General features: G+C 44.4%; 1 protein-coding gene across 1 annotated transcript in view; it reads left to right on the top strand.

The window, feature by feature from the left end:
- sugt1 (SGT1 homolog, MIS12 kinetochore complex assembly cochaperone) overlaps positions 1–14,302 on the top strand; it is a 176,677-nt gene that overhangs the window by 99,376 nt on the left and 62,999 nt on the right. The window contains exons 6-9 of the mRNA XM_037682068.1: positions 9,893–9,946; positions 12,149–12,177; positions 12,332–12,354; positions 12,534–12,630. Coding sequence (XP_037537996.1) covers positions 9,893–9,946; positions 12,149–12,177; positions 12,332–12,354; positions 12,534–12,630 — 203 coding nt within the window. The remainder of the gene's footprint in view (positions 1–9,892; positions 9,947–12,148; positions 12,178–12,331; positions 12,355–12,533; positions 12,631–14,302) is intronic.

Genomic DNA, 14,302 nt, shown 5'->3' with positions numbered 1-14,302 from the left:
AGAAAAATGAAAGAGTCCATCCTGGACCTTCAAGCTCGGAGTATGCGTGATAATCTTGTCTTCTCTGGGATCCCTGAACGAGGAGAGGAGGACGCAGAAGCGACGATCCGTGAGTTTATCCAACGTGAGCTGAAACTCCCAAGTGAAACCGTAAAAAAGTTCACTTTCCATCGTGTTCACCGGCTCGGAGGTAAGAGGCCCGATAACAAGCGACCTCGCCCAATTATAGCTAAATTTGAGCATTATAAACAGAAAGAGCAGGTGAGAAGTCAGGGCAGAGAGCTGCATGGGAAAGATTTCAGCGTTAATGATCAGTTTCCTAAAGAAATACTCGATCGGAGGCGAGTTTTATTTACAATTAGGAAAAAATTCATGTCTGAGGGCGCCAGGGCTACAGTTGCTGTAGATAAACTTTATGTTAACGGTCAGCTGTTCAGGGAACGAGACATCACTCCATGGCTTTATTAAAAGGAACAACAGCTTGGTTTAAAGCAGGGCTGTTCAACATATGACCCGTGGGCCAGGTCAGGTCCACGGATGGGCCAGGTTCGCTTCAACAATGAGTTCTTTCTTTTTTTTCTTTCTTTCTTTATGTATATATATGTATATGTATGTATGTGTGGGTATATGTATGTGTATGTGTGTATATGTATGTATGTATGTGTATATGTGTGTATGTATGTATATTTGTGTGTGTGTGTATGTATGTATATTTGTGTGATGTAGGTATGTATATTTGTGTTGTATGTAGGTATGTATATATGTGTGTGTATGTAGGTATGTATGTGTGTGTATTGTATGTGTGTGTGTATATATGTATGTGTATGTATGTATATGTATGTATGTGTGTGTGTGTGTGTGTGTATGTGTGTATATATGTATGTATATGTGTGTGTATGTATGTATGTATGTGTGTGTGTGTGTATGTGTATATATATATGTATATATGTATGTATGTATATATATATGTACATATATGTATATATATGCATATATATATATATACATATGTGTATGTATGTGCATATATATGTATATATATATATATATATATATATGTATATGTATGTATATATGTATGTATGTATGTATATATATATATATATATATATATATTAGTGTGTGGGTATGAATTGGACTAACTATGAAAGGAAAGCAAGGAACTATTTAAAGTTTGGCTTTTGGTGACGGTGGCCCTGCAGCTGGGGTTTAGTGGTGATAATTTAAATGGTAATAATGGAAGTAAATTAACTGGCATTTGTAAATAAAATGTAAAGCACAGCTCGGGTGTCTGCACGGGTGAAGGTGAACGGTGTCACAGCTGTTTTGTTTGTTTGTTTTTCCACTTATTTTCTTTTTCTTTTTGTATCTGCTAACGCATCTCTTCATCATTCTTTTTTTTATTTTTTATTTTTCTCTTTGCTTCTTTACCACCCAACAATCATTTACACACAAGCCCACAAGTACACACGCACACACACACCTCATAAGAGAACACACACGGACACCTCATATGAGAACTTCATATCTTTCCACCTCAACAACATCCAGCATCTACTCAACCTTCTGGTATCTTTCCACTTCCAACATCACTGTTTGTGAAGATCTAAACAGGCTAGCCCAAGCATTAACTCAGATTTTATTTAGATCTATTTGTATCCATGGTGACATGCACTGGTCAACTTTAACTACGCACGTACAAATATGGGCACAGTAAGGTTTGTAACTTGGAATGTCAATGGAACCAGTACTCAACAAAAAAGATTAGGAATCTTTAACCAGCTTAAAAGATTACAGGCAGATGTTGTCTTTTTACAAGAGATTCATAAATCTACTACAACTGCAGATGATCTTAAATCAACTGATTTTCCTAATGTGTTTTGTGCCTGCTATAACTCAAGACAAAGAGGAGTGGCAATATTAATGCACAAAAATGTTAACTTTAAAATACTAGACACAGTCACAGATCCAGAGGGTAGATATTTAATAATAAAACTTTATATAAATAACTATAAGTTGTGTATTGTCAGTATATATGCCCCAAATGTAGATGACACCTCTTTTTTTCATGATTTTTTCTCAGCACTTTCTGATCACTTGGATTGCTCACTTATACTTGGAGGTGACCTCAACTTTGGTCTAAATGAAGAATTAGACAGATGTAGTAGAGCAGGAAATCAGCGTAGTTGGCAGTCCATAAATATAGTTAAACAGTACATGAGTGATTATGGACTTTGTGATGCATGGCGATCTCTTCACCTGAATCGTAGAGAGTATACTTTCTTCTCTTCTGTCCATCACTCTTACTCTCGTCTGGATTATTTTTTAGTCAGCAGCTCGTTGTTGACGGACATCTCAGACACTGATTCACCCTATAGCTGTCAGTGATCATGCTCCTGTCTGTTTAAATCTAGCAAACAGAAAAGAAATCCCTAAAAGTATAAACTGGAGATTTAATACATCACTGCTTGAAGATGTAGATTTTATCAAATATTTTACAGAAGAGTGGGCTTCATATCTGGAGTATAATGACGTGCCTGGAACTTCAGCATCTATTCTCTGGGAGGCAGGTAAAGCTGTAATGAGAGGTAAAATAATTTCATTCTCATCACAAAAGAAGAAAAAAGAAAATAAACATATTCAGGAACTAGAAGAAACCATTAAATCGTTAGAAGCCTCTCAAGATGAAGAAATGCTGGATAAAATGCGTGAAGCAAAATTGGAATTAAAAGAATGTATTAACAAAAAAACTCAATTCTTAATACAACGACTTAGAATCGAAAATTTTGAACAGAGCAATAAGTCAGGTAGCTTTCTAGCTAAACAGCTCAAAATAAATAAGGAAAAAACAACTATAGTTGGTGTTAAAGACTCGACTGGGAATACAGTTTACGATCCTGAAAGAATTAACAGCATTTTCAGAGATTTTTATAAAGACTTGTATTCGCCCCAGATAAACCCATCAGATAATGAAATTAATGAATTCCTGGATAAAATAACACTTCCTAAACTATCAGATAGTCAAACAATGGAGCTGGATTCACCACTGACACCAGTGGAACTCCAGGAAGCCCTCAAAAGCATGTCCAATAAAAAGGCTCCAGGTCCAGATGGATTCCCAGCAGAGTTCTATAAAGAATTCTGGAATATCCTGGCTCCACTATTTCACAAAATGCTACAAGAAACTGAGAAAAATAACAGTCTTCCAAAAAATATAAATTCTGCCAACATTAGTCTCCTGTTAAAACCAGGCAAAGACCCTGTATTACCTACCAGTTATCGTCCAATATCTCTTATCAACGTTGATCTTAAAATAATTTGTAAAGCCCTCTCAAAAAGATTAGAAAAGGTAACTCCTCTAATAATACATCCAGACCAAACTGGTTTTATAAAAGGGAGACATTCATCCACAAATTCACGCAGATTATTTAATTTAATAGATTATTCTTACAGTAAAAATATTGAAACTGCAATATTCTCTTTAGATGCAGAAAAAGCCTTCGATAGAGTTAACTGGGAATTTTTATTTGCAGCCTTACATAAATTTGGTTTTGGAAATTATTTCATAAATTGGTTACAAATATTATACAGTTCTCCTTCAGCATGCATTAGGACAAACAATCAAATATCTGCTAGTTTTGCTCTGCAAAGGGGAACCAGGCAGGGATGTCCACTCTCCCCCTCACTGTTTGCTATTTTCATCGAACCGCTAGCCGCAGCAATCAGGCAAACTACAGATATTAAAGGCATAAAATGCAAGAACGGAGAGCACAAAATCAGTCTATATGCTGATGATGTGCTGCTCTTCCTCCGGCATTCACAAACCTCCATCTCTCAGGTTATTGGACTGATAAACTCTTTCTCAAAAGTTTCAGATTACTCTATAAACTGGCTAAAATCCACAGTTCTACCAATTAATTGCTCTTTCAACAATTCACTTACTACACAACTGCAATCAGGGAATATTACATATTTGGGTATCAAAGTTTCGCCTAAATTAGCAGATTTAACAAAACTAAACCACACCCCACTTTTAAAGAAAATTGAGGATGATCTGGCTAGATGGAAATCTTTACCCATATCTCTCATGGGAAGGATCGCATCAATAAAAATGATGGTTTTGCCTAGAATAAATTATTTATTCTCAATGATCCCAAATAAACCATCATCTGACTGGTTTAGATCCCTGGACTCCTCTATTTCTAAATTTCTATGGAAAGATAAATGCCCTCGTATTAGATTAAAAACACTACAGAAATCCAAAGATAAAGGAGGACTAGAATTACCCAACTTTTATTATTATTTTCTAGCCAACAGGCTAGAATACATCTCAAAATGGATAAAACACACACCCCTTGATGAACCCTGGCTAGACGTAGAACAGACACTTTGCAATAATATAATGATCTCGGACCTTCCATTCATTAGCTCAAACATAAAACGACAGGAATGCTTTAAAAGCATCAATATCAGCTCCTCTCTGACAGCTTGGTGGGAGTTTCTTAAAATGACAGAGTCTTCACTAATCCCATGTAAACGTACACCCATCTGGAACAACCCTGACATCCTACAACAGAATAAGATGATAAACTTCCCAGGTTGGAGGTGTAAAGGAATTGAATATTTGGAACATATATATGAAGAAGTGGACTACATCCCATTTAACAGATTAATTACACAATATGGGATTGATAAGAATAAATTTTTAGAATATCAACAAATTAAATCTATAACCAAAAATAAATTTAAACTTAATAACACTAGAATTGAAATGTCAACAAGTGTATTAGAATTCCTTAATCTTAACCCTCCCAAATTACTATCTAAGGTTTATCAGAAACTCAGTAAAATAGATGAAGCTATATCTCTTCCCATTGTAAAATGGGAGACAGACTTGTCAGTTAATTTTGACCAAAACTTTTGGTCGCAGATCTGTCTGAGAACTTTTAAAATGACTAAAAACTCGAATTTACAACTAATACAATACAAAATCCTTCATAGAGTACACTATACAGGTCAACGGATGTTCAGGATGGGTTTCGCATCATCTAATATTTGCTCACAGTGTACAAACAATATTCCTGACAATTACATCCACGCATTTTGGTTCTGTCCACCTGTTCAGAGGTTTTGGTGCCGGATATGTGAAGACTTATCAAAGTGTCTGAGATGTAATATTCCACTCTCTCCGTCAGTTTGCTTATTGGGCCACTTAGATGATGTCACCTTGGAGACAAAATCAATTCATATTATTCTCACTGCCCTATGTATAGCAAAAAAAACTATACTCATGAATTGGAAAAATAAAAATACACTTAGTATTAAACAGTATAAAGACCTTCTGTTAGATTACATAAGTCTTGAGACAGCCTGTACCCCCACATCGGACTATTCTCTCTGGACTTCTTTAATCGGCTCCAACACGTAGTGGAGGTGGGTGGTCCCCCTTTGATTCTGTCCCGTGGGGCATGGTGGTGGGTGTGGGTGGGGTCTTGGGGCTGGGGACGTGGGGGGGGTCATGGGCCTGGAGCGGTGGCGCCCGACTGGGGAGGTGGCTCTGGTGGTTCTGGGTGATGGCCTATGCTGGCTGCATGCGGGCTTCTGGGCGGTCTGTACCGGCGGACATGGGTTACTGGCCTGGTGACCTGGCTGTCCCTGGGTGGGTCTGGGGTGGACGCGGGCACGGGTTCTGGGGTGGTATCGCTCCTGGGCGGGGTTCCCGGCTTGGTCCGGGGGTCTCGGGCCTTGACAGGTATGTTGCCGGGGTCTTGGGCCGGCGGGTGCGCCGGTGCCCGGCCCTGGCCTTGGGGCCTTCGGTGCGTTGGTGGGCTTTGGGGCCTGTGCCGTGGGGGGGTGGGACTGTTGATGGGGGGGGGGGCCTGAGGGAGGGGACGGGCGGGCTCAGCCTGGGCGTCTTCTTGCCTGGCGGTGGCCGCGGCGTGGTGCTTGGCTGGGGGGCTGGGCTGTGGGGGACTGTGGCTGGGGTGGGGTGGGGGCTCTCGTGTGGGGGGCTCTGTGCTGTGGGACCGGGGGAGTCTGGGCTCGCTGGGTGTGTGCCCACACTTGCATAGGGCGCTCTCGCTGTGGGTGTTATGGGTGGACTGGTCTTTTGCTTTTTTGGGGTGGGGGGGCGCTCTTGGTCGCTGTGGTGCTCTATCTGTGACATTTTGGACACTCCTGGCTGATTATCCCAGTTGGGGTTTGGTGGCCTGTCTGGTTGGGGGGCTGGGTGTTGGGCTGGGAATCGGGTTGGGGTGTCTGGACGGTTTCGGGATGGGTCTGGGTTGCTGGCCCTGGTTCTGGTTGGTCCTCGGGGGCTATGTGCCGGTCCGTGGCTGGCTGCGGCTGCCACCTCCTCCTGGGTATCTCTGTTAGACCCTCTGTCCCCTGGTGGATCTCGGAGAGTGGGGGTGCCTATTGGGGTCAGCGGGGGAGCTGGTCCCCTGGGGGGGCATTGCCACCTCAGTTCACCTCCCCATCCCAACGTCCTCCTCCGCCCACTCCACCACACCACCACTCAAACAGGGTTTTGGGGTTCAGGTGCACTACTGAGCTACAGGGAGAATCATCCATCTCCGTGGCTGGTGGGGTCCTGGGCCCTAATTTTAATATACAACCTAGACACTCACTTATAACACTCTCACGACACATGCATATATAGGATCTGGAGTGGGCACATGATCGCACTTAGGTGGTGGGATGTACTACCATTTCCACCTCCCCGGACCTGTGCCCACTCTCATATGTAGCATGTAGACATTTAGGGTTCGGGGCGGAGATGAGGGGTGAACGGGCACCGCCTGCTCTCTGGGCAAGAGGTGGGTCTGTGCCGATCGCCACCTCATCCCCCCATTTTAAACGCACTGTATAACAACATGCATCAACACCATATTCGAGTGGGAGGAGGAGGAAGTGGGTCTGTTCATAATTTATTTATGCATATATAGATTTTTTTTTTTTTTTTTATTTTTATCACAAACACCTCCTTTCTCTGTGTGACACTAGGGGTCTGGGATGGAGGGGGAGGGGGGCACATTGTTGGGGTCTGGGCTGTGGGTGGGCTTTGGGTCTTGGGGGCGGTCAGTGGTGGGGCCGGTGCTTCGGTTCCTCCTGGGCTGTTCCGATTCTTTTAATCTAGGTTCCTGGTTGCGATGGCCGGCACTTTGACCGGGGTGGCTGCCGGCTTTCGGCGGGGGGTCGGCTATGGTAGTGTACGTGTGGTCATTGGTGGTGTAGGGCGGCGGTTGGGGGCGTGGCTTCGCCTCATCGGGGCACTGGCTGGTCTTCCTGTGTGGCATTTGCGGTGGGGGTGCTGTGTGTGTGGGGGGGGGGTGCATAGGTGGCGTGCTGGGGCGTCTCCGGGCCTATGGTGCGGGGCTCTTGATGTGGGGGCCGGCCCTCCTCAGCTGCGGCTCCCTGCTGCTCTGCCCTTTGGGCTGGGGCCAGCCTGTGGTCGCTGTCAGGTAGATGGTGCATGCTATCTGTGTGTGCCTGTTGGTTGCTCAGGTTGGGTTTTTGGTGGTACCCCTCTCTTGGATCAATTTGGGCCCCACATTTGGTGTGGGGCCCACTCCCCCCGGTCGTGCCCCCCTTTGGCGGGGGACCCCCTTGCCGCCGGTGCATTGGTGGCTCTCGGTGTCTGGGCTGGGTGGTGGGGTGCACGTCGGTCTGCCCTGGTTGCTGCCTGGCGGGGCCTGGGTGCCCTGGCTCTGTCGGGGCTCTGCCGGGGGGTGGTATGGCCTCGGGGCTTGGGGCTCGGTGTCCATGGCCGGATCTACTTGGGGGGGCATGGGTCGCCGGCCGGACCTGTGGGCTCGTCGCTGCAGCTTCCTGGAAGCTCTGCATTGTGGTGGCTGGGGTCACCCGGTTCTTTCCTCTGCTCCTCTCTGGGGGGGTGCGGTTCTCCCTGTTGGGAGACTCCTGGGGCTCCGGGCCTGTGGGCCGCTGTGTGTCTGTGGCTCCGGTCCTCCCTATGTTGCCATTGTGTCCTGGGGGACGGGTCTGTGGGCCCCCGCGTCCACTATTGGGCATTCTTTTGGAGAAATCTGGTGGTGGCAGGCGTGCTTGCGCGGGTGTTTGGATTCAGGTGCTGTGACAGATGCACGCTAGGTTGGGTAGTGGTGGAAGCTAGATGATTCCTTGTGCAATGTCGAATGTTTCATGGTGATATTGTGGGTGGCATTGTGCTGTGCATGTTGTTTTGTCGTGGTGGTCTCTCGTCTTATCTATTTCTCTTTTATTATTTAATTATTCTTCTTTCTTCTCTCTTTAAAAAAAATAAATAAAATTGAGCGATGACGATAAGTTCATTGAAACACTTCACAATGTTTCTACACTTAAACTGAGCTCAAAAAAAATAAAATAAAAAAAAAAAAAAAAAAGATCATCCGATCTGGGTGGGGGGAGGAGAGGGACGGAAAGTCCCTTCTTGTCAGCCGCCTCCTGGATTATGCCGGGCAGCTCTGAGAGGAGGGCACCGACGGCTGGGAGCGGTGTGTTCGCTGATGCGGAAAGGCCGGGGGGAGCATCCGCTCGACCCCCCCTCGTTCCAACACTACGCTCTCCAGGAGGGAATGAGCAGCAGGGCTGCTGCTGACGTCGCCTTTCCTGGAGGAATCATCCGATTCGCTTTGTGACTCGGCGTCACAAAATGCGATGGCGTCGTCCGGTGAACAATCCCCCGACACAGAGAGGCACTCCTCGATGTTAGCCTTGAACAAGGCTGCTTGCCTCTGCCTCTTCTCAGGAGGGAGAAGGTCACAGACACGGCAGGAGGAGGCGAGGTAGGTGTGGCGGGGACCCAGGCATCCTTCACAGATGTCGTGCCGGTAGAAGCTCAGCATGTAGCTGGTCTTGCAGGACGGGCACAGGCGGATGGTGTTGGTGCTGGACATCGCGTTCTTGTTTTGAAAATCAGTGCTGGTTGCTTGCTGAAGAAAAATGGGGAGCGCTCTCAACGCAATTTTTACGGACCGGTGAGGCCCACACAACAGGTGGGCGTGGACTAAAGTTTTCAGTGCTACGCTTCGCGTGACGTGATGAAACCCACCAGCGTCAGTCTTAAAGGGCGAAGCCTATATGAAATAGAACTGTTGGTTTAAACAGCGTGCTGCGCAGCTTAGGACGAGTCTCCATCTCCCCCTCGAACAAAAATCAACACATCTACATCTTGCGCCTGTGCACTAACGCCCCTCTGCAACATGTTTGGCCATCTGCTTTGACCAGCTGGGTTTCAGCTCACTGTAGTGAGATTAGTTACAACCCCTGGCCCAGTTTGTTTTTAAAAATAATTTTTATGCTAAAATATTTAAAGGAAACTTGAAGAAATGGGTGCTGAGTTCTGTCATGTCAGAGCTGAGCTTAAAGTGAGAAATGTCAGCAGTTGTGGTCAAACCTTAAATATGATGCATGAACTCATTTAATGTCTCACATGAACTGTTGTGGTGCTTGTTGTGTGCGTCATGGATGACTCGGCTACTACAATGCCTAATTTAAACACAACATCTGTACAATTCACTGAGGCATTGTCATTGTTGTGTAGGCTCATGTTAATTAGCTGTGGCAGCCATTTTGAATTCAGAATCAGTTGTAGATTTACATTCAATGATTACTCCCTAAAGGTTTCAATAACTCTGTCTAATGGTTTATGAGATATTTTGCTAACAGACAGACAAAATAACACACACAGTCACTGCTTCTGATGGCAGCCGATAACTCAAACTGGTATATAATTTATGCGTAACAGTACTTTTTTATTTATTCAAAGTACTTCTTGTTTGATTGACCCATGGTTCCATATGTTCTGGCTCAAAATGCTTCAGTTGATTAAATAATGTGCTTATTGTGATCAGTTCAAACTAAATAAAATCAAGTGTTCGTTGTGTTTCTGCAGCGTCTGACAAGTCATTTGAAGTCTGGATCAAGCGGTGTCAGGAGGTGATGGGCAGTAAGTACTTCTACATTTAGCTATTTTAGTTTCGTACAGCTTGGTCATTTTTATGTTCTGTATGGATCAGTGCTTGGATGTGTGGGTGATGGTAATGGTTTGTAAACAGACCTGATTCTCAGCTGTTTGTCCTCTGGAGTGGCAGTTTTAGTCCAAACAAGTCTTCAGACTTCGGCTGTTCGTTCTAAGCTGAAGCTAAACGTTAGATCAGCCGAGCACATATCATGTAGCAGAGCTGCGTTGAAAGCAGATCTGCTAAGTCCAATAAAAGATGCATGCCATGTTTGTGTGTGTTTGCTGGGGCTGCTTTGGTCCTCTGGTTTATCTCAAGTAAACAAGAACGTGAGGTTTTGACAAACACGCTTCACACCCGCGTGCACACGTGCTCCCGAGAGCAGCTTGATTCATCAGAGTTAACAGTGAAGTTTGAAAAGCCCCGATGAGACCCAACGCCTTCATGAGCCTGTTTATAGATATCCCCACCACACGCATGCACACACACTCTCTCTCTCTCTCTCTCTCTCTCTCGGTCAAATCCCCACTCGCTCGTCCTCGCACCACGAGCAGTTGTTTCTTTAGCTGACAACCACCTGGTTATTCTATCACATGTGGCACTTGGTGTGTCTCACTTCACACAAACTCTTCCCCACCCCCCATAACATCCCCCCCTTACCACCACCCCCTCTTCTCATCTCGGATGCGACTTTATTAAGACAAAATTAACTCACCTCATATCATTTCGTCTGTGTGCCTGCTTTATGTAACGGAGGCGGTGAATAATGGATGATGGTGTGCTGCTCGCGGGGCCCTTCATGGGCGTGGATGAAGCAGTAAACAAACTGGTGGCGACTGTTGACACGTGTGTGTCTGTCAGTGCAGAGGCGAGCCTTTCCTCTACTATATGTGTGGTTAAAGCAGTGCTTCTCAATTATTTTCTGTTACAACCCCCCTAGGAAGAAGTAAACATTTCGCGCCCACCCCCAACTCTCCGCCGCGACTGTAAATAGTATAATTTGTCTATAAAATTGCTATTAGTACACCTCTACATAACATGGTATCCTTATTAACATTAAATTAAATAAAGATAGAAATATAGATCAACTTACAACAAAGATTATTAACATTGTTTTATAGTCTGTAACAGAAAAGGCTTAAATTGCATCTGCCTGAAATTAATATATATATATATATATATATATATATATACATATATATATATATATCCTTATTTAAACTGTAAACATTTTTGACCATTTGATGCTGAACAATCAAATTAAATACAATCAAAAAATAACAAATTCAAATTGATCAGCATTTTAAGTCAGGAGTGTTATATACAACATTTTGACCTACATAACAAAAATGAATAAAACAATTTGTGCTGTTTTTTTTTTTTTTGTTATTTATTTATTTATTTTTATTAATCAAAATAAGGAAGTCAGGAGTAATGGCTACAATGAGCACGTTTTGCAGTGCACAGCTGTTTGAAGTGCAGTTTGAAACACGATCCTCCAACTCTCAGCTCCTGCTCAGTGTTTAGCTGGACCTGGACCTGGACTTGGTCTTCAGAGTAGCAGAGAAGTTGCAAAGAGCGCAAGAGCGAGCGGGCTGGGCGTGTGTGTGTGTGTGTGTGTGTGTGTGTGTGCGCATGTGTGTGTGTGTGTGTGTGCGTGCGTGCGTGTGTGTGTGTGCGTGTGTATGTGTGTCCAGGGGAACGCGCTCACAAGAGAAGAACCTGACAAGTTTTTTAATGACATAAAATATATTTTGTTAGCAAAGAACAGAGTCCTAACATTTATTAACCATTACTTCTGTATTAAAAAACATCAAAATTGTGCTTTGACAAACCAAAAAAAAGTTAAAGATGACGAGGGCAGGTGCATCACCAGCTGCTCAGCAGCAGAGGGAAGCGACACAGTTCAAGCATGGCTCCCCAAACTACAAGACAGACATATTTGTTCATAACTTGATTATTATTAAGACTGAGAATTGCCGGATTTTAGCAAACAGCTGCCAAACGCACCCTGACAAAATGAGAATGGTGCAAAAAAAAAAAAAAAAATTAATAAATAAATAAAACTACTCCCTGCCGCAAAATGTTCCTCGGGGTCACATGCCGCCCCCCCCCCCGCGCGCATTGCTCCGCACCTCACCATTTGAGAAGGACTGGGTTAAAGAGAGTTTTGTTTTCTTCTTTTGCAGATCAGACTCAGAACAGTGACGTTAACACGGTGGGTTTCTTTGCAAGGCCACTTGGGGGCGGTGTTGCTCTCAGTATCACACAGTCCTTCTCATCAGGCCTCTTTTGAATGTTTTCTCTCTTCTCGTTTGTCGCCATGTCTCCCTTAATTGTCGTCCCTCCTCTGCTGCGGAACGACCCTGCAGACATCAGCAGCTCCGCCTGCAAAGTAAGTTCACAAAGTATGAAAATGAACCAAGCCTAAGCACTTCTAAAGCATTTGATATTATTATAAAGACACAAACACATTTTATATTCTGGGCTGCATGAATATTTAAAGTGTCAACTTAATTGTGGGAATAAAATACGTGTTTTATGTTATGAATTCATGTTTGTTGTTGTTTTCAGGCGCGACTGGTATCAAACAGAATCTCAAGTCATCATCACAATTATGGCAAAAAATGTTCCAAAGGACGGTGTGTGTGTCACCTTCAAAGAAAAAGAGGTAACCCCCCCCCCCCCCACACACACACACACACACACACACCTTGGAATTCAGCACCGAGGTGAAGACAGCCTGTTCTCTCTGCATGTGTGCAAAAAAGCCACGTTAGCTGTGGGGTGTTTCCTCAGGGGGGCCCATTAGAAGGGTCTCCCACACACCGAACATCTCTCCAGTGCTTCCTTGTTAACATGGCACCCAAAGCACAGATCTGAGAACAGTTTACCCTCTCCAGCTTTCCCAACCTCCTAATTGTCTGTAGATGGAAGGCATAACTGATCTTGGCTCAGCCATGGAGTCCCCTTCAGGGACAGCCCTCCTATTTTTGTTTCTTCTCTTCCTTTCTGTCTTGCCACTTGTCTTCCCCCCCACTCCCCTCCGAGGGTGTAACTGCAGGGCACCTCAGGGAGCAGCTTTGTCTTTCCTAATAGAATATCAAACTGACTTTACCCCATTTCAAAAGAAATAGTTCACTTCCTGCTCCAAATAAGTCCGCCTCTCGTTACGCTGTGTGCACGGTGCACAGATAAGTTCATATATTTTTTACTGGGTCAGAACGTACAAAAGAAATTAAAGATGAAAGGCAGCAGTTTTCCCTCTCCCTGGTGACTGAGCAAGCAGCAGCTTTAAACCTTCAGACTTCAACTGGAAATAAATAAAAAGCCTTTGATAGTTTTGTGCGATTCCTAAAAGCAACTTTAGCTAACTTTCTCTGCTTTTATCTCCAATTAAGAACTTTATTTGTCTCCTGCTGTAGTCAGTGTTTGATGTGGGTTTACATTGAAGTGATGGAGGAAAGAGTGCATTTTTACAAAACGATCTTCCTGACGGCAGCACGGTGGTGCAACTGGTAGAGCTGCTGCCTCTCAGCGAGCAGGTCCCTGGTTCAAATCTCGGTCCGGCGGCCTTTCTGGGTGGAGTTTGCATGTTCTCTCCGTGCATGCGTGGGTTTCCTCCCACAGACCAAAAACATGCATGTTAGGCTGATTGGTGACTCTAAATTGTCTCTAGGTGAGAGTGAGAGAGTGAATGGTTGTTTGTCTCGTTTGTCTCTATGTGTCCCTGTGATGGACCCCACTCCTCGCACTGTGATTGCTAGACATGGGCACCGGCGACCCCTGTGACCCAAAATGGAAGAAGCGGGTAAAGATAATGGATGGATCTTCCTGACACCCACAGTGAAGAGTAGCAATGAATGACAGGTAGTTAGAAGCTGTGTGACCTCCCACACCCGCCTTCCCTAATTCTGGTCCCATTGTGTCTGAGGGGGACAGGATGAAGAGACTGAGCGGTCCAGCAGCCACATCAGATAATAATCATTAGAGACAGTCTGACACCTTCACTCCCTCCTCTGTTGTTTAACTCACACAACTGCTGTTAAGACAAATAACAATCAAGGAACAATTTAAATAACTAAACTAAAAATTACAGTCATGAGTGTTTTAGTGGTCAGGTTACAGACTGAACTGACTTTTGGACACCGTTGAAGTCCAACACCCACCGTTTGTTTATAATACTTATCCAGTGAAATATGATATCTATCTATCTATCTATCTATCTATCTATCTATCTGTCTGTCTGTCTGTCTGTCTGTCTGTCTGTCTGTCTGTCTGTCTGTCTGTCTGTCTGTCTGTCTGTCTGTCTGTCTGTCTGTCTGTCTGTCTGTCTATCTATC

This window comes from Nematolebias whitei, chromosome 9, assembly GCF_014905685.2.
Source record: "Nematolebias whitei isolate Nwh7 chromosome 9, NemWhi1, whole genome shotgun sequence".
Classification (NCBI taxonomy): Eukaryota; Metazoa; Chordata; class Actinopteri; order Cyprinodontiformes; family Rivulidae; genus Nematolebias; species Nematolebias whitei.
Note: the sequence above shows the minus strand (reverse complement) of the source record. Positions and strands in the feature narration are given on the sequence as shown.